We start from the raw sequence: 22,519 nt of genomic DNA, 5'->3' as shown, positions 1-22,519 counted from the left end.
TAGTCGTTTAGGTAAATTTTTACAAGAGGACCTGGTTATACAAGACGTTTTCGTGTTGCGCGCCAGCCCGAGGCTCGGATGAAGCTACTGGTGGTGGGGATGTTCTGGAGCCTCGACTGTCTTGTCTGAGCTACGGAGCACTTGGACATGCGATATCGCCCTGAGCCTCGAGAAGCTGTAGGTTCCCCGCTCCAAGCAGCTCGAGTCTAGACTCAGCTCCAGGCATAGAGAGGCTACAGCTTAATCTTGTTGTAGGAATCGGCCAGGAAGTCAGGTCTACGAACATACATTGATACGAAAGAGCAAGAAAGAGTGTTCATGATAAAGGTATTGCATGGTAAGAGCTATCATTTGGCAAGTAGGTTCAAGTAAAATCCCTATTAGTCTCAAAGTCAGTCAAAGTCGCCAAAAGATGGGTGACATGAATTGAGAGTGAAGGGTTCCTCAGAGATCTTGGTGATAAAAGGAAATTTCATTGCCGAAGCATCAAGTACTATCTAGGCATGATAGGTTGTAATCATTGGACGGGGGCGCAAAAGACGTAAGACGAGATGAACGTACCCTGAGAGGATGGATGGCGTGTGAAGCGGTCGTTGTTCTGGGAGCATCTGCTTTCGATCTTCGCAAGTCAGCATAAGAAATCAACCAAGTCGGATGATCATATGTAGTGCGTTGGTGAAATATCAGAATATGTAAGAAATAAATATCATGCGCCAGCGCTGTATCGAGACTCCGGCGAGAGCCTCACAGACGATGGGTCAATCGCAAATTACCGCATCATGTAGAGGGGTGGGAAACGAAGAAATCCGGCGTTTACATACCAGTAAAAAATGGTTCTGTTTGCGACATGGATTAGTTGGTGGGAGAAAAATGATTGTAAAGATCAGAGATTATCGAGATAACAGAGCTACATCATGCTCTTTGAGGCTCGAAAGCTGCAGAAACTGCTTGAGTCGAGTGTCTTGCTGTTGCAGAGAAAAGAAAAAACATGCGACGATCGTTTCTGAAGTTAAGGTGCTGGGCCGGAATAACGTGTTGTTCCGCTCTCCGCGGCTAAGCCACTTCTGGCGGGCAGCCCTAGGCCACACGCACCGAAGCCGCTGAGCGCTGCTACTGGCTGGTAAGCGAGTCTGTGGGCAACACCGAAATTCGCGATCCGGCAAGTCGAGTGTGAACTTGTGCGTTTTGGACGACTTCGACAACCCCGACTTTCGACAACACATTTTATACCGTCTCCCCGGAACTGTCGACCGTGAGTGAATACGCGCCCTATCGCTGTCGTGGAATCTGTCAACTGAGAAGCCCATTTTTTCACCCTGCAGGAAGCCTTCGCCATGGCCGATATCGATGTCAAGATCGCTCAATGGAAGCTCGTTGAAGTTGGCCGCGTGGTCCTGATCCGCCGCGGTCCCTTCACCGGCAAGCTGGCCACGATTGTCGAGATTGTCGACCACAAGCGTGTACGTTTTCGCGACTCGGAACTCTGCGACGGGAACACCTGAGAAAGGAGGATCATGGGAATGTGATATTGACTTGCGGGCGTCAAATAGGTCCTGGTCGACGGTCCCTCCACCGAGGAGGCTAAGATTGTCCCCCGCCACGTCCTCCCTCTCTCCCACGCCACCCTCACCCACTTCGTTATCCCCAAGCTCCCCCGTGCCGCCGGAACCGGTCCCGTTAAGAAGCTCTGGGCGCAGAACGAGATTGACGGCAAGTGGGCTAAGAGCTCCATTGCTCAGAAGGCGGACGTCAACAACCGACGGAAGAACCTGACCGACTTCGAGCGCTTCAAGGTCCTCCGCCTCAGGAAGCAGGTACGTCGCGATATGGCCCTTGGTTTGCGAAATTGAAGGAACTGCGGAGATATGGACGTACGGGATCATGGAAGCGCAGGGATATATGATATAGAGGCTAACTTATATCTACAGGCTCGCTTCGAGGTCCAGAAGGCCCACGCCAAGATCAGGGCGGCTGCTCCTAAGGCATAGATGGTTAATGAGGCTCGGTGCATAGAGTGAAGGGGTATCTGGGACGGTTTCACTTTGCTGAGGGTTTTAATCAGCAACTCGCTGTATGCATTATCATTGACAGCACAAAAATGACTTAAGAACACTTGATATCCTGACAGGCAGTTGGTTCTCGTAATGTTATGTCAAGGCGTCCTGGCAGCAGTTTGCTGGATTTGTTCTACAGGCTAATATGTGGGCGATAACAAATTCCCCATAAAACCAATCTCATTCACTTCAATAACATTTAAACTGCGTAATATCAATAATTCTAGACTGTTTGTAGTTTGTATGTATGGTAAATGACGGCGTTGCGCGCTTCTCCATGATTCCAGAGGGTCCCGAGTCCAATCAGCTCGCTAACGATTTTCGGCATCACACAGCTTTGCGTCTTCCCAACCGCAACAAGGCAAAAACCCACCATCACCTACAACATACCCCTTTCTTACCCCCAGGTATGTCCAAATGAACTGTGCGGCCGCGGAAATGGATTTTTCAATCGGACCTGGCGAAAACCCCGCGATTGTGGCATTTGGCGATCGAAACCGGCCGATTGAAGAACCAAAATCGAGCACCCAGGCCACGAGACGTCACAATCGGCTCGCTAACTGTTGAATTTGCAGCCCACCTAGGCTTACCTATCTCACAAAATGGCTGACCCCCGTATCGAAGAGCTCCCTGATGAGGAGGTCCCCAAGACCAACGTCGAGGAGGCTGGCGACTCCTCCGAGTCCGAGGCCGGTGAGGAGCCCACCATCCCCGGTGGTGCTGCTGTCACCATCCACTCTCGCAACGAGAAGAAGGCTCGCAAGGCCATTGGCAAGCTCGGCCTGAAGCACGTCCCTGGCATCACCCGTGTCACTCTCCGCCGCCCCAAGAACGTACGCATCGCCTTCCCCGCATTTCGTCAACGTGACATTCAACGCTCGAGTTGCGATACATAGACATCGAAAACTAACCATTCACTAGATCCTCTTCGTCATCAACCAGCCCGACGTCTACCGCTCCCCCTCCAGCAACACCTGGATGTACGTGCCATCTCCCCCGCCAACCATTGAGGCTTAGAAGTCAGCGGCTGACGCATTGATATAGCATCTTCGGTGAGGCTAAGATTGAGGACCTGAACTCTCAGGCTCAGGCTTCCGCTGCTCAGCAGCTCGCCGCCGCTGAGGCCGCCGGTGGTGACCACGCTGGCCACGACCACGACCACGACAAGGGCAAGGGCAAGGCCCCTGAGGCTGAGGCCAAGGAGGAAGAGGAGGACGATGGAGAGGAGGTTGACGAGACCGGCCTCGAGCCCAAGGACATTGACCTCGTCATGGCCCAGGCCAACGTTCCCCGCAAGAAGGCCGTCAAGGCTCTGCGGGAGAACGACAACGATATCGTCAACTCTATCATGGCCCTCAGCATATGAGCTCGGCCTATTTAATGCACGCTGTTAATGGCTGAATGGCTTTTGTCTGTGGTCGAATGGATCTGGGGTTTGGAATCTGGTTGATATTCCCCGGGTGTCCGTCCGGCTTCATAGTGTATATCATTTAGTCCAAAAGCAAATTCGATGAACAACCACTTTGCGATCTAAATTCTGCTTGTCATGCTTTAAGTCTATTAGCAATTTAATCAGCTATATAATCAACTCAATTAAAATCAGAAAGTAATTCCCGTTTTCAACCTGCATTCCCCATGTCTTTCGCGCCATTCGGAAGACGGGAATAGCATAATCACGTGACTTGCATCCCCATTCCAAACCTTTCCGAATCAACCCTCATCCGGGAACGACCAGCTTTGCACGTCTAACGCTCCCTTTTACCATCCCCTCTCCACCCCCACAACTCAAAATGGCTGCCGTATGTTGCCTATGGATTCACCTTCTGTGCCTGGTGGTTTCAGGCTGAATTGGACTCGCTAACCGCCCGGCTCACAGCGTAGCGCCGCTCTCAAGATCGACTGGGTCAAGACGACCAGCTCTCTCGGCCTCCGCGGTCAGACCGCTGCCTCTCTGCAGGCCTTCAAGAAGCGTAACGACGATGCGCGCCGCAAGGTCCAGCTCCTCTCCGAGCAGCCCCAGACCGTCGACTTCGCCCGCTACCGCAGCATCCTGAAGAACCAGGCCATCGTTGACGAGATCGAAAACCACTTCAAGACCTTCAAGCCCGCTACCTACGATGTCGCCCGCCAGCTGAAGGCCATTGACGCCTTCGAGTCCCAGGCTATCCAGGGCGCTGAGCAGACCAAGGGCAAGGTTGAGGCTGAGCTCCGCAACCTCCAGAAGACCCTCGAGAACATTGAGACCGCCCGGCCCTTCGACGAAGTCACCGTTGTATGTTTTTCTCTATGAGAGATCTTTCTGTTGGAGTTGTTGGGCGTGGTTGATTGACTTGTGCACCATAGGACGAGCTTGCCGCCGCTCAGCCCGAGATCGACGAGAAGACCGCCGCCATGGTCCAGAAGGGACGATGGATGCCCGCCGGATACAAGGTTTGTTTCCTTGCACATAATAAACGAAACTCTTCGGTTGTTTTTCACGTACTAATATGGTTAATAGGAGCGCTTCGGCGACATGTCTGTTGTTTAAACTGGCATATCCCTTGTATCATTTATGTTACCCTTATCCCTCAACCAATGTCATCGCACGACAGATATTCCCTTCCAGTCAAGCGTACTCAGCTCTATACCTGGCAGTGTGACTGGTTGCCGGGTTGTGTATAGAACCTGTTCAATTTAGAGTCCTTCAAGTTAAATGAACGTAATCATGTATGCCCGTCGGCACGCAATCGATATTGCCATTGATTCATAGTAGTCAAGCCGGATTATACTTATCACCCGCCATGAACTGGAATCTAGGTAGTAATGTTTTTGGTCTACCATAGCACCAGCTTTCTGTCTATTCAGATATCTACTTTATATTCGAGGTCAAGTCCTTGGCCGACATATCAAGGCATATCAACCAGGAAGTCTTCGACTTCCAACCCGACTCAACTCAAATCCTGAAAAACATGGATCAATATGTACCGAGGATTTACAGCAGCAATATCTAACATAGTATCTTTGGTTTACTTCGCGGAGGGAGCATCGATATGCCTGGTACTATGTCCTGCCCCCCGCATGTGTCGTAGTCCGGATGAGCGGAAAGCTGGGCGATTTCTACCACCGATTCATTCAACAATTTATGGTTATCTTGAGCATCCTAACAATGTAAATGCTCAAAGCCCTGAAACAATTTTCTGGTATTCAAAGTTCTCGATACTTTGTATACTTCTCGATCTCAACCAGCGGATGCCTTGGCCGCTGGACGCATGCTCGTCGCTGATAGGCCAGCACTTTCCCGAGGGTTCCGCCCCCCAAACCCTGCCCCGACGCACTAAAATGAATTTTGCACTGCACCACAATTTCCGTAGACCAAAGCGGGCATCCGACAACGACATCGCATCCTCCCCTCGTCCACCTCCCTCGTTCATTTCAGCAAATCCAGCTCTCCGGATTCCTACCTGTCAAAATGGATGCTTCCAAGACCCCCACCAAGCTGGTTAAGGTGACCCGTGTCCTTGGCCGTACCGGTATGCAACCCTCCATCAACCGATCGAGCGATCAACGAATACACTGCGAAACTTCGAGCTGGATGGTCGGCGGCGGGCCGATTTCCGTTGGAGCGCCGCCGGACTCGGAAAGCGCTGGAGGAATACACAAGTGCTGGGAAAATGGAGGCTAATGGGGTTTCGATAATAGGTTCTCGCGGTGGTGTCACCCAGGTCCGCGTCGAGTTCATGGATGACCAGACCCGTTCTATCATCCGTAACGTCAAGGGTCCCGGTACGTCTACAACCTGATTTTCGCGACTTGCATACACCGCAAATTTAACCTGCCCGGCAAATGGAAACGGCAATCAGCGGGCGGAATTGCGAAGGGAAAATACTAACAGTGACCCTCTTCAGTCCGTGTCGACGACATCCTCTGCCTGCTCGAGTCCGAACGTGAGGCCCGCCGTCTCCGATAAACGCTTTATTGAACGTGAAAACGACGTGGGAGGCATCAAAAATGGAAGAATGAAGGACGAGTTCTGGTTGGTTCGAGTGTGCTCGGATACCTGCCGTATCGATGGAAATCGCGGCGCCGTGGATAATGAATTCATGATGGAGCCATTCGGACCTTTAATTTCTGTTTGCTAGAGATCCAGGAATCTTACGAGAATCGCATCCTGATTTTCTTCTTCATCTTTTTCACACTCGGGCTTTCACGTCCGAGGTTCTGGCTTGGGGGGTATAGCGGAAACCGGCACTTTGACGATCAACAACGCTGTCTGGACACGACATCCATCTTCGTCTCGAGTTTGAACCCTCTTTCGCTCATGGTTTCGCAGAACTGGCATATTGCAAATCGTCAATTCCGAGATATTTATTATGCGCCATCGTCAACAACAGCCTTACCCCGGTAAACCGTCGCCTCAGACATTTTCCGCTGCGTTTCGGAACTCGAATGAACCCGTTGGTTGCCTATACACGAGCGCGTTTATGCACTGTTTTGGCCCAGATACGCCCCTATGATGTCTAAACCGTACCTGAGCTATGGCTGCACCCTACTCGACTATGCCTCCACCCCGTTGCGATTAGTAAATTCCGGTCTGTGATGTGGTTTCTCGGCTGGCCCTGTAGATCAAACCCGCGGTGGCTTGAGCGCTCATCTAAAAGATTAGAACATTCATGCCCCTTAAAGTAATAAAGTCTCGGGCTGGTCTAGGCTTGCCTTCGGCCTACGTCTCCAAATGGGCCCACTGCTGTTAGGTCTTGCAATTTGGCAGATACGCCCGCTGGCATGCGTACAGGAATGTTTGCGACCAGCATGCCTTACGATTACAGGTTCCCGCCCTATGGTCAGTTTCCATTTAAGAGCTCAGTATAACAGGCTATGGCTCGTAGACGTGATTGCGGAAGGAGAACATCATCTTAGACACATGCCAATGGATAATTATATAAGTGGCAGTACTAGGCCGCACGAGATACCTGTGGCACAAAGCCGAACTGCTAGCAGTCTACATAAACTCTCATCTGCAATAGGAAGGGCAAGTTGTAAGGTGAAGTTTCTTTATTCCATAAAGACAAGTAAGAAGGGATATCATATCATACACCCATCACCAAATTAGAGACAACAAATTGCGTTCCCAGCGCATCGCAAAACAAATGGGGTACTGAGGTATAACCATAACGATAACACAAGGCCACAAAGGGAACGGAAGAGTTCAATGTGTTGACAAAAGGAAACGGAAAGGAGGGCGTCAAGTCATTATTCGTAGGGTATCAAGCCGACCGATACACTTGCGTGTCTAGGCAGTCGCTGGGTCCGTAGACTCAGTCTAATAGACTGGCCGCGACCTATGCTTCATGCGAGTACCGGTGCGCCTCCTCCTCCCGACGTAACCGCAGGTGAGGCAGGAGACGAGGACGCCAAGGACGGAGACAATGCCGTTGATGACGACCTTGATGCCGCTGGCGATTGCGTTGACGACGCCCATTATGCACGCGCCGATGGAGCGGAAGAGGTCCCTGATCTGTAAGGTAGTTAGAAGATATGAATGGGCAATGGAGACGGACATGGACAGGAGATGGATGAGCGTACGCAAGAAAAGACGGCACCCATTTTGACGGATGTGTTGGTAGTGGTTTATTTCTTTTGCTTGGTGACTTTGAGAACTTTGGAACTCGAAGACGAGGATGAGGAGTTGTTCGCAGAGTTGTTGTTATTGTTCGAAGAGCTGGAGTAGCTTGAGGAAGCAGTGGTATGTGTAGACAAGTCGCTGAATGGTTTCATTGTACCAGAACACTTGGAGGTATATATATATGTTTGTCTCGGAGGTTAATTTATAGAGACAGTCGGAGAAAAAAGGCAGGCAATGACGTCGATGACCTGAACTACCTCAAAGGACAAGGCAAGCGCAAGGGCTGCTATAGCTGAGACAATGAAGAACGGAAATGACGTCCGTCGCACAAGGTCACGCAACGAATGGCAGGAGAGCAATGAGAATGATAGGTTGGGTGTTGATAGAATGAGAGGTTTGCTGTTGCTCATCCCTGAACCGAAGAAGTCTTGACCTGATTCCGTCATAGCGACGCCTTCAGTTCGGCCCTGAAAAGCCTCTGACCGAATCATCTAGGGCGTTGTGGAACCCCCACAGCATAGCATGCTGTCAGTGTTGGGATGGGGAGCAAATTAAGTCTCGCCACTCCACCCCCCTTGACGACGCTGATCTTCGGTTCCATTCTGATAACGGTCTTGGAGGTGTCTTGGAAGGGGAAGTTCGTCAGTCTGATATGGATGACGTCAGGGCTGTCATCTGCAGGCGCTTAGTCAGTTACCGCCGGTCTTGGCGCTTAGGGCTGCAGCTTAGGGCTGAGGAGGAGATCACCTGACGGGCTGGATCTTGTAACTTTTTTGAAAGCTCAACATGAACTAACACAGACGACATGCCAACTCCGATTAGAGTCCGCGGCCGCAGGAAGACACCCTCACGATCCAAAGATGGTGTGCCAAAACCTGTGCCATCAGGCCCCAAAGGTGGACGGCCAATGCTACCCCCGGACGCCAAACGGAGGATAGAGAGCTACAAGCGGACTCGTCCCCTTCCTGCTCAACCGCCCCCGCCCAGGCCCCGCAAGAGAGTCCTGTCTAGATTGGAGTCTCTGCCTGTGGAACTGATTGAGAAGATCTTTCTCTACTCGCTCAGTGTCAGTCTACCACGAAGCTCGCCTTCTATCCGCGCCGCTGTTTCCAGCGAACGGGTCTACAGAGCCTTGATGCTGTTAGCATTCTTTGACCCAGAGCGAATTGCATTGCCAGAATTATATCAACCTAGTTCAGGCACAGTTTCATCTGCAGACCCGAAGACTGTAGCCCTAAAAGTTTCCGAAGCACAGATCTCCCGGATATTAAGGCCATTGGAGTATGTCCATCTCGGGAAGGGGGAGCGAAGATCTCTGCAGGCATCTGTCGTCAGCTGCCGATGGTGTACCATCGAGCGTTTGATGTCATCGCTACCTGACCTCATGCTTCTGAACATTTGGCGGTATTGGGTCCCTGAGACCCACGGTATGTCTAATGACCAACAAGATCAACTCGACCTGTTCTTAGCACGAAGGTCGAACGCTCTCGACTTGGAAATCGTGGATGGGGACTACCGACGCTCTATATCCGTTACGCCGCTGGTGTCTGTAACCATTAGACATGCTGGACCGGACATAGACTCAACGGTGACAATAAACACCCTCGATGTTTTCAAAATCCCTGATAAGTTTCTCAGTGGAGGTGATGCAGGATTCAGCGAAGCGCACGCCCGCTTTCTCGAGCTTTTTCGGGTAGCCGGTGGAATAAACCGTTTATCCAGCACTGAAAGGATAAACGAGATCAATTTCTCCCGCGAGGCTATACAGCAGGGTATCCATATGGCTCTGGTGGAACACAATGCTAACGTTCTCACCACCCTTCTCAAGATCGACGAGTTCACGTTTCGCTGTCAGAATCACCTTGCAGATACCTTGTACATGTTACCTTCAGAGTATTTTTGCACCGCCGTCGTCATGGCACGGCACGACCCTAAATTTTTCCAGCTCTTACTACGCGCGAGTGCAGAGTCTATCCCCTTCGACGATTCGAAGATTACGCAATGGGCAATTACTGAGGGCGGTCCCTTCCAACAGTGGCTACTAGATTTTATGTTACAGCTGCCGGAGCAAGTCAAGGCGACAACAAGGGGCAACCAGCAGATGTTCTACAATGGTGGTTTGAACGCAGCAAATGCCATGGCAGAAAGATATTTGCGGAATGTTCTGGGAACGGATGAGCCAAAGGTGTGGCTGGAGGAGTCGCCGTACACTTTCTCAGATGATTGGGTCGTGGAGAATTGAAGCTGTCCGAACAATGTCTCTGCAGATATGACTTGGCAAGAGAAAAGAGACGGTCGCGCAACTATAGTCCGAGAATCAGACAAATACTCCCCTGCGATATCGATTAGGGTTACTGCGATCTCTCAGCAAAGACCGTGCGCGGGCTCTAGGGGGTCCATGGAATTCTTCGGCCAGGCACCACGCCCCTAGCTGCAATCCTCGACCGCATTCAAGAACTGCATTCAGTACCGAGAACATGCCAAACAAACACTTCAGGAATGCGGAAAAACAACCGTTCATCAACATACACGACTAATAAAAAAGAACATGGCCACGACTGGACTCAATCGCGCCTCGAAAACCAAAAGTTGATCGCGTTCCTGGTCCTCTGACGATTTAGCCATGTACCTCCTCTCGATTCTCTGCCCACTGCTGGCGTTGCATCTCGGTCTCTCGCACGCGAAACTCGTCCGCGAGACTCTCGAGCTGACATGGGATTACGGATCTCCAAATGGCGCCGCGCCGCGAGAGATGGTTTTCACGAATGGGGCGTATCCCGGTCCGGATTTGTTTTGGGATGAGGATGATGACATTGAGGTACAATATAACCCTGACTGTATGAGCGACGAATTGTGAGAGTTAATGCGTATGACAGGTCACTGTTATCAATAATCTTCCCTTTAATACGACCGTTCACTGGCATGGTATAGAGTGCGTATCCTCTCATTTCGCCCGTACTATCTCTGTGCAAGAATACGCAGTAGGGCCTTCTCACACGCCTACTTTCTAGGATGGCAGAAACCCCCGAAGCGGACGGCGTCCCGGGTCTATCGCAAGCGCCGATTGAACCCGGTGAAACTTTTCTGTACAAGTTCAAGGCGTACCCTGCTGGTACATACTGGTATCACTCGCATTACAAGGGGCTCCTGCAAGATGGGCAGGTGGGAGGGTTGTATATTCGGTACGCTTGACAGTTTACCTCGCATTCCAAGACATCTAACGAGGCCGTTTGACTGACTATGCATGTATAGCCGCAAACCAGATGCTCCGCGCCCCTACGTCGCCATCACGGATGATTCCACAGAGTTGGAAGAGCTCCAATTTGCAGAAGATAATCCCTATCTGATGCTCGTTACGGATTGGACGTATCTCACTTCGGAGGAGTACCATAATATCGAGGTTGAGTCTGGCTATAACGTCTTGTAAGCTCTTTACTTCTTTGTCGGACGACACGGACTAACGCGATATCACCAGCTGCGTGGACAGCCTCCTCGTCAACGGCCGGGGTTCAGTCTACTGCCCTGGATATGAATATCTCGAGGAATCAAGCGACGACGGCTTGACCGCTGTCCTCGAGGGTACTCATCTGACAGAGAAGGGGTGAGATTTCCCATTGCCATACCCAATCTTCAAGCATACGCAATACTGACACGACAATAAATACAGCTGTCTCGTACCAGACCTCTTTAATGTCCAAGGTGACTTCGGCCCCTGGAACCTCTCTGCCCTGCCAACCGAAGTCATCTTCAACTGCACACCTTCCACCACCGAGCCCCCTGTGATCAACGTCGACCCCGAATCCAACGGCTGGGTAAGCCTGAACTTCATCACCGGCGGCGCACAGAAAGCCATCAGCTTCTCCGTCGACAACCACCCAATGTGGGTCTACGAAGTCGACGGGCAGCTCGTCGAACCCCGCGAGGTCGAAATAGTTGGCGCATACTCTGGCTCCCGGTACGCTGTGATGCTCAAGCTCGATCAAACACCAGGCGATTACGCAATCCGGATCGCAGTCAACGGCGGCGACCAGGTCATGAGCGTCTACGCGATTCTCTCATACATCAACCAGGACTCTGTCGACACTGAGGATGTCCCTAAGGCTGCTATCGGCCCACACACAGACACAGTAGGGTACATGAACTACGGCAGCGTCAACACATCCGCAGACGTGCGCCAGCTCCTCTTCACAGAGAACTTGCCTGCCTTTGGCGTGGATCCCCCGCCTCCCTCCTCCGAGGTGTCCAAAACCCTACGCACAGCCATGATGCGCGTCAACAACTCGTACTCGTGGTCCTTAGGCAACCATGCCCTCTACGAGCCCGAAATGACCTCGTCGACACCCCTCCTCTTCGAATCAGATCCTCTCTCCGTTATCGCGCCTAACTACGCCCTCACCACCGACAGTGGCACCTGGGTCGACATCGTCCTCGAGATCATCGCGTTAGAGGCCGACCCCATCCACCCTCCTCATCCAATCCACAAGCATGGCAACAGGGCGTACATCATCGGCAGGGGAGTCGGGCAGTTCAAATGGGACAATGCCAGTGCTGCGGAGGCGGAGATCCCCGACTCGTTCTACGTCAATGAGACCGCCGCGCTGCGGGATACGTTCGTCCTGGACTTTTTTGACTCCAGGTATATGGAGGGTGCCTGGATGGTCATTCGGTACTTTGTCCAGGGGAAGTTCCCGAGTCTTTTGCATTGTCATATTACCTCTCATCAGATGGGGGGGATGGCGTTGGCTTTGTTGGATGGAGTTGATGTTTGGGATTCTTAGGGTTGCTTACGGTTTGGAGTACTCGGTGTTGATTCTGTAGCTGTATTGGGATAATCTTCGTAATGTTTAATTAATTTCTTTGGCTTTCTTGATATGTGTTAACATGTAGATTACGTAGATGGATTATTAAGTTATATTACTTTATATAGTACAATGACACCGGAGTTCTTGGGTGGTTCACATATTCCCCAACAGCCGGAAGATCCCCTTAACCCTGCCGGCAAGGGTAATCTGATAGCCCGTCTCAACAACCCCTTTACACATCTCAAACGCACCCTTCCCATTCTGCTTGTCGCCTTCACCTTTGTAAATCGGATAATCAACCCGCGGCGGGATTCTCGTCGCCATGAGGCGTGGGAACCGATCAACACAGACAGCCTTGATATTACTCACGCCCCTGAGACCCTCTTCACCCGCGAACCGACCATACCCGGAACCCTTGACACCGCCAAAGGGAAGCTGCACGGCATAGTAGCTGCCGAAGTCGTTGACGGAGACCATGCCTGCCTTGATATTCGCTACACACGCAGCTACGTCATGCGAGTTGTACCCGAAGACAGAGGCACCGAGGGCGTACTCGGTGGAGTTTGCGATGGAAATTGCGTCGGACACGGAAGAAGCGCGCATCATGAGGAAGACGGGGGCGAAGAGCTCGGTTTGCGCGATTTCCATGGACGGCGTGACGTCCGCGAGGAGCGTCGGTGTGAAGTAGTGTCCGAGGGTATGGGTGGGGTGTTCGAAGCGCTGACCGCCGGCAACGAGGCGAGCGCCCTGGTTGACGGCGTCTTGGATGAGTGATTCGAGGCGGGAGAAGGAGGCGGGAGAGATCATGGCTCCTACGTCAGGGGCACCAGGTTTCTGGTTAGGGTTGTTGGGTTTTGTGTCTAGGAGGATCGAGCCGAGGCGGAGGTTCTTAATGCGGGAGGAGACGGTGTCGAGGAGTTTGTCGTAGACGCCTGGGAGGGCGATGACGCGCTCAACGCCGATGCAGTTTTGGCCGGCCGATTGGAAGACACCGCGCATGAGGACCGAGGCGATGGAGGTTACTTCGCTGATGGTTCGGCTGTCGTCGAGGATGACGGAGGGGTCTTTTCCGCCGAGTTCGACTGTGACTGGCGTCAATGCCTTTGCTGCGGACTCGCAGACTTTGTGCGCTACCGGGCGCGAGCCAATGAATGTAATTTGGGCGATGTCGGGGTGGGAAGTCAACTTGTCGGCGACCTTGGGCAAGCACACGACGCTCTGGACGAGGTCTTGGGAGTGGCCACAGCTTTCTAACGCGCCGCGGATGATGTCGAGATAGTACACCGAAGACCAAGAAGTCTGCTCAGAGGGCTTCACCACAATTCCGTTACCCGCAAAGATGGCGCTGATCACCGGCGAGATGAAGTTATGGAACGGGTAGTTCCAAGAGACACATGCCGACACTACACCCAAAGGCTCGTAGATAACCTGGTTCTTCTTGTACATCATGAGGAAATTCGTAGGTCGCGATTCGGGGCTCAGCGCCTTTTCGCCGTGGTCAATTGTCCATTTTAATTTCTCTGCCGTCACGAGCGTCTCTCCAAACGTTGCGTCGACCTTGGTCTTTCCCGAATCCAAGCAGGCGGCGATCACGATCTCGTCTTGGTGGTCCAGAACATATCTGCCAGAAGTCAACTCCTGCCGTCCGTACTCTATATGAATAGGATGACCGCAACGCACTTGAGCAGAGTCTTTAACACCCGCCGCCTTTCCGCAAAGGTAGTGGTGGCCCATTGTTCCTGCGCTCTCTTCGCTGCCTGTATAGCGCGATCGACATCGTCCGCTGTCGCAGGCTTGATTCCGGTGCCGAGTACTCGTCCATCTGCGGGGCAGTAGCTCATAATCAGGTTCTCGTTCCATTGCTGCGCGTAATAACAGTAAACATTAGCATAACTCCTCAGGGTGCACTTATGAAGCCATGGTCGTGCTACTCACCCCACGAACCTGCCCCTCAATGACCTTTCTCTCCTGGCTCCCCTCGGGGAGGTCTTCCCATTTTGTTCCATTCCAGTCGGGGCTAATTTCAGGAGGATTTGGTACTGTGAACGACACGGGCGATTCCCGGCTACCTGCAATGAAGAGGTAGCTAAGGAAAATGGCGCTCAGCGAGAGGGCGGCGATGCTGAGCGCGTGCGTTTGACCCTGGAGTTGCTCCTGGGCGCGCTCAATGAGCGGCAACAGGGCCGGAGGAATATATGGAGCAAGGCACTCCATGTTGACGCGCACACAAGGGCAATTGACGAAGGAAGAAGGGCTTGTGTGAGGCCGGCGTTGGGAGTCGCGGAGGTAAATAAAAAGTGGTCCGATCTTTGGATCTGCCATCCGATGCGCCGGGCACGTGCCAGTCTTCTCTACAAACTCAAGGAAAAGATAACATATTGATTAGCTAGCTATACGGATATAATTCGAAGATCTTAAGAGATCCCGTCTGCTGCTGGCGGCTGATATCTATAAGATATATCATGAGCGCATGCACCGGGCTGCGTAATCAGATACCCTCCGTGACCCTAAGTCCGAAATATATATTTAGGGTATTTTAGGTAGAGGACTCCTTCGCCCTTTTACTTTTGCCATTTTCTCCTTCAACAGCACCCTTCCTCTTGCCTGTCCTTGTCACAAGATGATCAATCACGCATCCTTCTTCCCAGCCAGCAGAAGACTGCCCAGTGATAGCCCTACAGCGCGGGCAAGACTTCCCATGGCGGATGAACAGCTGATGAAGCGAGTACTTCAGATGATCCGGGATGCGCACCTCCAAATGACTGAAGGCTGTAATTTCCGTTGCCTTACTGGGAGGCACCCAGCCAAGCCACTTGCATATACGGAAGATATGAGTGTCGACGGCGAAGCACGGCCTCTGCAGACAAAATAGCAGAACACAGGCTGCCGTTTTTGGCCCGATCCCAGGATACTTCACGAGCTCGGTCATGACGTCTTCCGTAGGAAGACCGTGCAAGTGGTTAAGCGAGAGGAAATTCTGGTCGGCGCATGCAATCTCGTACTGCTTCTCGCCTTCGGACTTGTCGTTGAGTTGCTTAACGGTCTGAGACTTGTCTTCGTTACCATCATCGGCTTCGGCTTCCCCCTTGACGAGGATATTCCTCCGCTCCTGGTTCTCTTTATATACCATGTCCAGTGTGGCCTTTATATTCTTGCTCTTGTTGTCAGCCAGGCCGCCGGACTTGATTGCCTCGAATACATCCTTGAGGGGCGCCCGGCGAACAGCGTCCCAATTCACGCTACCCTTGCCGATTCCCTCGTTCAGTATACCGAACTTCTGCACGAGGCCATTAAACGCCATGGCCGAATTCTTGCCCGTCGTTGCGCCGCTGAGCAAAGTGCGAATTAGGGCATCAAGCACAGAAGGGACTTCGCCGCAGCCAGTCACGGTCAACGACGGCTCAGGAATGGTGGTTGGGGCAACGATTTCCCCATGTATAGATGACAGCAGTCTATTTACCTCTTCGCACTCCTCAGGCGTTGGACGAGTCCAGTCAGGGAAAGGTGTAACGCCAGGCGTTAGTCCATAGGGGTTTGATTTCTTCGCTCTCTTCTTCTTGTCCTCGGATGGCGAATCTGCCAGTACTTTTGTAGCTTTGTCGACGGTATATTGGAGCTCATTTGCAAGGGCATCTACGCCCTCTTCTTTGATTTCTGTCTTGGGGGTGCCATTCGCCACAGCATTGCTTTTAGAAAGCGTAGGTAGTGAGCCGAGATTGTGAGGAAGTTCGTTCACATCGCTCAGTTTTGGAACGACTCTTCTCTTCTTGTTTCCTTGTACCTTCTGCTTCCCCTGCGGCTGATTCGCATTTGCCTGGGGTGTGGTATTAGATTGTCTCTGGGTGGCGGTACTTGAGCGAGTAATCCTTCTATAGATCTGAGACGCTGGTGAATCAAACGCCGTGACTTGCATCTGAGGTGCAAATGCCTCAATTTCAGCAGCAAGCAATGCGGCCTCTCTAGCCGCTATATAACGAACCATTGCAATGGGTGGTGGCAAGGATAATGAGATGAGATGATGGATGGGAGATTGATCTCTAGAGACAATGACGCAAGCGGAACGCATTTCCGACCCCTGGTGAGGCAAGCATGATCTACATACAAAAAGCAATTGAAGATCTAGTTGCAAGACACTGATTACTTTATATATATCCAATCAATAAGCGTAGGGACATCTATTCATTTCTCTATGCGGTAGACATCATGTCGAATATATACATCTCTAGTCATATCATTCGTAGGTACGGATATCGTCAAAGGGCCTCCCTAACCTATTTCTAGCCTTTACAAACTCCAAGACTCCGGATGTCAAAGAATATTTGAAATTTGGAAAAGACTAGTGGTGGTCGGCGATGTTATGGATGCTAATGTCCATGCGGTCCTTGACCTTAGGGGGCTCTTCCATCTCAAGAGGAGGAGGCTTGTTGGAGCCGTAGACGCCAACCTGGGGCACCTCCGACTCAGCGGGGTTACCGGCAGGTACAAGATCACCACTGCTGGACATCTTGACACCGTTGGCGGCAATCTGGAAGTCCTTTTCGCTAGCAAAACCATGCGTAACGGCTTCCTTGGCACGATCAACCGCCTTGACCTTCCGGCCCTCACCACGGATCTTCTCGAGGTGGTCGAAGTAGCCGTCTGAGACGGGAGTGACGTAGTTGCCGCAGAAGACACCGACTTCAAAGTCGCGCGGGTGCTCCAGTCCGTTTTCCTGGGCAATCTCGGCGCAAGCGCCCTTGAGGTCGTCCAGCGTCTGGTAGATAACACTGTCGGCACCAATGTGCTTGGCGATGCTCTCGACATCTCGGTTGTGGGCGACTAGCTCATAAGGAGAGGCGAGATCAATACCATAGATGTGGGCGTGACTGTCGGAAGTTAGCAGCCAGGCACCATGAAATTGATGAAAGAGGATGAACATACGTGATTTCTGGAGAGCAGCTAGCGAAGTACACTTTCTTGGCGCCAGCTTCACGAGCCATTGTGACGATTTCCCGACTCGTGGTTCCACGGACAATACTATCGTCGACGAGAAGAACATTTCGGTCCTTGAACTCGGTCTGCATAGCATTGAGCTTACGGCGGACACCCTTCTGTCGGGTCTTCTGTTCCGGCATGATGAAGGTACGGAATACGTAGCGGTTCTTTACAAAACCCTGGCAGTAAGGCTTGTCGAGATACCGGGCAACAGCGGCAGCCGAGGTTGTCGATGTCTCCGGGATAGGGATGACAACGTCAATGTCCTTGACAACCTCAGGGCCGAGGGCCTTGAGAATCTTTGCGGCGAGACGGTCACCCATACGCTGGCGACTGCGGTAGACACTGATACCGTCGATGACGGAATCGGGACGAGCAAAGTAGACGTATTCAAAGATGTCAGGAGCATAAGCTTTGCGGGGGGCGACCTGACGGAAGACGGGCTGGCCGCCCTTCTCGATCAGAACAGCCTCACCAGGCTGGATATCGCGGATATCCGTGAACCCAAGTTGGTGCAAAGCAACAGACTCGGAGGCCATCATGTAGTCTGTACCATGACCATCGAGCGACTTCCGGGAGCCAAGGACGAGAGGACGGATACCATAGGAGTCACGGAAACCCAGGATACCGAAACCAGCAAGCATGGCCGTGCATGCCCAACCACCCTCGCACCTCTCATACATTCTGCTAAGGGCGGCAAAGACATCTTCCTGGTTGACACGCGCCTTCTTGGTCTCACTCAGCTCATCGGCGAAAATGTTCAGCATCAACTCGCTGTCACTGTCGGTGTTGATGTGACGGTGAGCCTCGAAATCAAGGTACCTCTTGAGCTCGGGGGCGTTGATGAGGTTTCCATTGTGGGCGAGACAGATGCCGTACGGACTGTTCACGTAGAAAGGCTGGGCCTCGGCATTTGCACTGCTCCCCGCAGTGGGATATCTCAAGTGGCCAATGCCCATGTAGCCTGGGAGGTCGGCCACCCTAGCGCCGTCCGAAAAGACCTTGGCGGCCATTCCGTTAGCCTTGAGCTGGAAGATGCGACCGCCTGCTGCGCATGTTGCAATTCCAGCAGCATCCTGACCTCGATCTTTCAGGGAGACAAAATCAGCTCACTGATCACTTCCGTGATGCACGTTGCCAGTTTCATCTCAGACTCACGTTGTAAGAGGTACAGGGCCTCATGAAGGTCGATGGCGGCGGATGAGGTCGGATTCGCCTGGATCAATCCGATGATACCACACATCTTGACTCGCGGATCGGATTACTGTGGAACAATGTAATTGTCAGCAAGCATGCACCCAGCTCAAGCCAGTGAAGAGAAAATGCAAGATATCGTAGTGTAATCAGGCCGGAAGGTGTCCGCAAAATGCTTAGGAAGTCTAACATCTATAAAATACGGAAAGATCATCATAAAGGAGAGAAAGAAGAATGCCCGAGAGCACACCATATGTACTTACAATGTGATATAGAAGGGTAAATCCTGAGCAAAGCGTGTGGTGGGGTATGGTGGAAAAATCGAGCTTGATGAAGGGAGCGACGTCGGAGAGATCTGCTATGAGGAATGCATCAAGGGATGGAATGTTGACACTGATAAGGGGACCTGGACGGGATAGGGCCCAAGGTCAGAGTCTCAGGACCACGGAGGGATTGGAGGGGCAAGAGAGCACATGGCTAAGAAGAGTCTTAGGAGGGAAGGAAGGAGGAGAAGTCAAAATTCATCTTTTTTTTCAATGCCATCTCCGATTTTTTTCTCCGCTAAACCGCAAAAAGACGCGTGATCCAGGGCTTCGGCAGAAGATCGGAGCTTAGTCATTTCTGACTAACTGAAGTATACAACTACAGTGGTATTCCGGAAAGGATCAAAGTGCAAAAGTGCTATTAGAGGTGAGATTAGGTTTGATTACAAGGTAAGGGAAACTAGTCCACTCTGCTTCTGAGCAATCTTTGGAGATATCTGATTTAGAGTTGTTGTAGGTAACGTTCTACTCTCTGGTCTTGGCATGGCAATGGGGATGGCCTCACTTCTTACTCAGTTGGGAATGACATTCAATATGGAGACCAAATGGCAGTTACTTTTCTCTTTCTATAGAGGACAGTGTTGAGTAGTGAGTCACTGTATTGTCACCTGTTTGTTATTTGCTATACTAGCCTGCCATGGCAAATCTACTCTTTTTGGGCGGATGTTTCCCTCACATCGAACAATGAATGTCTTATTTGCCTTGTCCTGATGTCTTAGTGCTCTCCTACTACCTCTTCTTCCTCCTTTAGATAGCGTTTTATTCTTCATTTCCGTTTTCCGTTTCCTTAACACTTCTACCCTCCTACCTTTCCTTCTCTGACCTTGGTCTATCTTCTCCCTCAGCGAATCTTCTATGAGCCCATCATCTATGAGCCCATCATCTCCAAGCCCATCGTATCTGAGCTCATCTTCTCTGAGCCCTCTTCTCTGAGCCTATCTTCTCTGGATCTATCTCTCTCGGTGTACTTTATCTGAGCCCATCCTTGAATCTACATCTTACGAGCTCTCTTTTGACTATCTGTTCTTTTAACTATCTGTGAGCTCTTGCAGCGCACCTACCGAGCACTCGTCTCGTCATGCCTTCTGACTACTGCCGCAACATGGACGCCTTTGAACGTTCGATGATCGACGACAATGATAGCGATGCTAGCAGCGTGACGATTGATAACGATCCAGACCGCTTGTACTTCTTGCGCGAAGCCGATGGCACCACAACCCGAGAGTTCATCGATCTCACCGTTGGCGAGACTATCCACGACGGCGAATATGTCACAGACGAGTGCTTTGAGATTCTGCGCGATGACTGGCTCACCTCAGCGCGTAAAGCCAGGTCTCCCTCGCCAGAGCTTCCAGAAAGGGAGGCATTGGAATATGTCTGTTGTGATGCTGGAATTGTGTATAAATTGGGACATTCTGTTGAGCTTTATGACGAAACCTATCTTCGTATTTGCTCCATCCGGCGAGACACGGACGGCGAGATATTATTTGGAGGCCGTCGGCTGCTCAAGGCCAAGAATCACGCAGGCACTTACATCCCAAGATGGTGCAATGAGTTGGTCTGGATCGCGAACGAGACCGCAGAGATCCCTTTTTCACACGTTCGACGCTTTGTTACGATCCACTTCACCAACAATTGCCATATCGACGAAGACGATATAAAAGTCATTTATCCCAATTGTTTGTTTTGCCGCCTGAAAGAGGTCCTCCAAGAAGACACAACTTCGGTAGAGTACTTGGCTTTCGAGGAGGCTGATGATGGATTCCGCACAAAGCCTACATCTTTGCGTCGCCGCTGGCGAGGAGAGACTACCCTATTTGGCAGCGAAAATGTACCTGAACCTCGCGTGCCGGTTGTTGTGTTAGATGATAGTGACGACGATGATCAAGGTCTGATACTGAAGCAGAGGAAAGAGCGGAAGTATACTTTCGGTGACGGATTCTGCGGCGCCGGGGGTGTTTCATGCGGCGCTGATGCCGCCGGGTTGCACATCAAGTGGTCCTTCGATCTCTCGCAGCCCGCCACTGCCACCTACATGCTTAACTTCCCAATGGTGGTGTGCGAACAGAGCGAAGTATTTGACTTCTTGACTAATGATGAGGAATTCCTGAGGGTGGACATCACTCACGGATCTCCGCCGTGCCAGACATTCTCGCCAGCCCATACTATTCCAGGGCCAAATGATGAACCCAATTCAGCATGCTTATTCTCATGCGGAAACCTCATCCGTCGGGCAAAGCCAAGAGTTCATACAATGGAGGAAACGAGTGGTCTGTTCGACAGGCACCAAGAATGGTTTTTTGGTGTAATCCGTGACTTTATAGAGACGGGGTACTCTGTTCGATGGGCGCTTCTGAACTGCATGAAGTATGGAGTGCCTCAGTCTCGGAAAAGACTGATTATCATCGCGTCAGGGTATGTTTGCTCTAAATCAATAACCAGATAATAAAACTTTGCTGACTGTAACCTAGACCGGGCGAAACCCTTCCACAGCTGCCTAGGCCTACCCATGGCTTGCCAGGCTCGGGCTTGCATAATCTTACAACAATCAGTCAAATGATTCGGAATATACCCCGGGGAGCTCCTGATCATGATGTAGCGAGTGCGCAAAGTCGGGGGTCTCGAAATCGGAGAGCCCCATTCGACGCCAACCAGCAAGCTCGCACCATAACGTGCGGTGGTGGGGAGAATAACTACCATCCATCTGGGCTCCGTGGCTTTACGAACAGGGAGTTCGCCTGCTTGCAGACGTTTCCTTTGGAGTTTCAATTCGGACGCAGAGAAGTTCGCAAGCAGATTGGCAACGCAGTTCCTCCTTTGTTCGCCAAGGCCATCTATAAGGAGATCATAAGATCATTGCAGGAAACAGACGAGCGTGAGCTTGGCGAGAATCGGTGATCGCCATCGGCACCTTGAACCACATGTTTTGGACACCTAGCCGCGGGACTGAAGATGCCGGCCGACCGTGGGACCATGGCGAAGGATGAAGAAAACAACAAATACTAGAGGAGTATTGAGAGGGTGAACTCGTATACGCTAAAAGGAAATAATGGTGAACAGTTTCTGACATGGTTTTCGGTGCTGTTTGTGTTGGTGGCAGGATGGCAGCAGTTGGTTCAAGGTTGAGCATCTTGACGGAGACGGGTCGGAATGGAGTCGTGGACGGTGGTGCGGGGTAAGGAGCGCAGTCCGGGGCAGCCGTCACTATACAAGAGCCGAAAAGCGCTACAATTACCATAGGAGACCACATAGCATAGATTTCAGCTCCAGGGTGCAAGACAGAATGCTATATTCCGAGATCGGATGCTAAAATCACCGCGTGTAACCGATAGATAGCTACTGCGTAGTGTAATGCGGTTACCGTAAAGTGCCCGGCCCAGCGCAGCAACAAAAGCGAATGGCCTCGGCTTAGTCGGCGAGGAGGTCGGTCAACCGTCAATCCCTCCCTCTCAGGACTCAACCGACTCTTCTTTTCTCCCTTCCCTCCCTTCCGCAGACAACTCCTTTTCCTTCTTCTCCCTTTGATATCAATTGAGTATTACAACCTTCTTCCTATCTCGGTCCCCTTAA

At 51.6% G+C, this 22,519-nt stretch overlaps 11 protein-coding genes across 11 annotated transcripts; 7 read left to right on the top strand and 4 right to left on the bottom strand.

The window, feature by feature from the left end:
- Positions 1–1,334: 1,334 nt before the first annotated feature.
- Positions 1,335–1,988, top strand: DSM5745_04169 (60S ribosomal protein eL14; the record flags this gene model as incomplete). The annotated part of the gene is made up of 3 exons (XM_026746185.1): positions 1,335–1,460; positions 1,551–1,814; positions 1,929–1,988. 3 exons carry the CDS (start codon positions 1,335–1,337, stop codon positions 1,986–1,988), a joined length of 450 nt encoding a protein of 149 aa, XP_026605181.1.
- A 668-nt stretch (positions 1,989–2,656) lies between these two features.
- DSM5745_04168 (nascent polypeptide-associated complex subunit alpha) lies at positions 2,657–3,420 on the top strand (the record flags this gene model as incomplete). The annotated part of the gene is made up of 3 exons (XM_026746184.1): positions 2,657–2,887; positions 2,976–3,034; positions 3,099–3,420. 3 exons carry the CDS (start codon positions 2,657–2,659, stop codon positions 3,418–3,420), a joined length of 612 nt encoding a protein of 203 aa, XP_026605180.1.
- Positions 3,421–3,844: 424 nt separating this feature from the next.
- Positions 3,845–4,581, top strand: DSM5745_04167 (F1F0 ATP synthase subunit d; the record flags this gene model as incomplete). The annotated part of the gene is made up of 4 exons (XM_026746183.1): positions 3,845–3,853; positions 3,931–4,326; positions 4,398–4,484; positions 4,552–4,581. The coding sequence occupies 4 exons, from the start codon at positions 3,845–3,847 to the stop codon at positions 4,579–4,581; spliced, it is 522 nt and encodes a 173-aa protein (XP_026605179.1).
- A 921-nt stretch (positions 4,582–5,502) lies between these two features.
- On the top strand, positions 5,503–6,000 carry DSM5745_04166 (40S ribosomal eS28 domain-containing protein; the record flags this gene model as incomplete). Its single annotated transcript, XM_026746182.1, has 3 exons — positions 5,503–5,563; positions 5,622–5,816; positions 5,939–6,000. The coding sequence occupies 3 exons, from the start codon at positions 5,503–5,505 to the stop codon at positions 5,998–6,000; spliced, it is 318 nt and encodes a 105-aa protein (XP_026605178.1).
- Positions 6,001–7,353: 1,353 nt separating this feature from the next.
- DSM5745_04165 (uncharacterized protein) lies at positions 7,354–7,637 on the bottom strand (the record flags this gene model as incomplete). The annotated part of the gene is made up of 2 exons (XM_026746181.1): positions 7,354–7,548; positions 7,617–7,637. 2 exons carry the CDS (start codon positions 7,635–7,637, stop codon positions 7,354–7,356), a joined length of 216 nt encoding a protein of 71 aa, XP_026605177.1.
- Positions 7,638–8,461: 824 nt separating this feature from the next.
- Positions 8,462–9,898, top strand: DSM5745_04164 (uncharacterized protein; the record flags this gene model as incomplete). The annotated part of the gene is made up of 1 exon (XM_026746180.1): positions 8,462–9,898. One exon carries the CDS (start codon positions 8,462–8,464, stop codon positions 9,896–9,898), a length of 1,437 nt encoding a protein of 478 aa, XP_026605176.1.
- A 381-nt stretch (positions 9,899–10,279) lies between these two features.
- On the top strand, positions 10,280–12,434 carry DSM5745_04163 (multicopper oxidase; the record flags this gene model as incomplete). Its single annotated transcript, XM_026746179.1, has 6 exons — positions 10,280–10,474; positions 10,533–10,588; positions 10,668–10,838; positions 10,909–11,079; positions 11,132–11,257; positions 11,324–12,434. The coding sequence occupies 6 exons, from the start codon at positions 10,280–10,282 to the stop codon at positions 12,432–12,434; spliced, it is 1,830 nt and encodes a 609-aa protein (XP_026605175.1).
- A 177-nt stretch (positions 12,435–12,611) lies between these two features.
- Positions 12,612–14,672, bottom strand: DSM5745_04162 (aldehyde dehydrogenase family protein; the record flags this gene model as incomplete). Its single annotated transcript, XM_026746178.1, has 3 exons — positions 12,612–14,079; positions 14,139–14,320; positions 14,394–14,672. The coding sequence occupies 3 exons, from the start codon at positions 14,670–14,672 to the stop codon at positions 12,612–12,614; spliced, it is 1,929 nt and encodes a 642-aa protein (XP_026605174.1).
- Positions 14,673–14,994: 322 nt separating this feature from the next.
- On the bottom strand, positions 14,995–16,440 carry DSM5745_04161 (endonuclease III domain-containing protein; the record flags this gene model as incomplete). The annotated part of the gene is made up of 1 exon (XM_026746177.1): positions 14,995–16,440. One exon carries the CDS (start codon positions 16,438–16,440, stop codon positions 14,995–14,997), a length of 1,446 nt encoding a protein of 481 aa, XP_026605173.1.
- Positions 16,441–16,794: 354 nt separating this feature from the next.
- On the bottom strand, positions 16,795–18,675 carry DSM5745_04160 (amidophosphoribosyltransferase; the record flags this gene model as incomplete). Its single annotated transcript, XM_026746176.1, has 3 exons — positions 16,795–17,323; positions 17,379–18,519; positions 18,591–18,675. 3 exons carry the CDS (start codon positions 18,673–18,675, stop codon positions 16,795–16,797), a joined length of 1,755 nt encoding a protein of 584 aa, XP_026605172.1.
- Positions 18,676–20,027: 1,352 nt separating this feature from the next.
- On the top strand, positions 20,028–21,847 carry DSM5745_04159 (DNA cytosine methyltransferase; the record flags this gene model as incomplete). Its single annotated transcript, XM_026746175.1, has 2 exons — positions 20,028–21,364; positions 21,421–21,847. The coding sequence occupies 2 exons, from the start codon at positions 20,028–20,030 to the stop codon at positions 21,845–21,847; spliced, it is 1,764 nt and encodes a 587-aa protein (XP_026605171.1).
- Between the last annotated feature and the right edge of the window lie 672 nt (positions 21,848–22,519).

Source organism: Aspergillus mulundensis (assembly GCF_003369625.1).
Source record: "Aspergillus mulundensis strain DSM 5745 chromosome Unknown scaffold_3, whole genome shotgun sequence".
Taxonomy (NCBI): domain Eukaryota; kingdom Fungi; phylum Ascomycota; class Eurotiomycetes; order Eurotiales; family Aspergillaceae; genus Aspergillus; species Aspergillus mulundensis.
The sequence above is the reverse complement of the archived record's forward strand: the minus strand, read 5'-3'. Positions and strand labels throughout refer to the sequence as shown.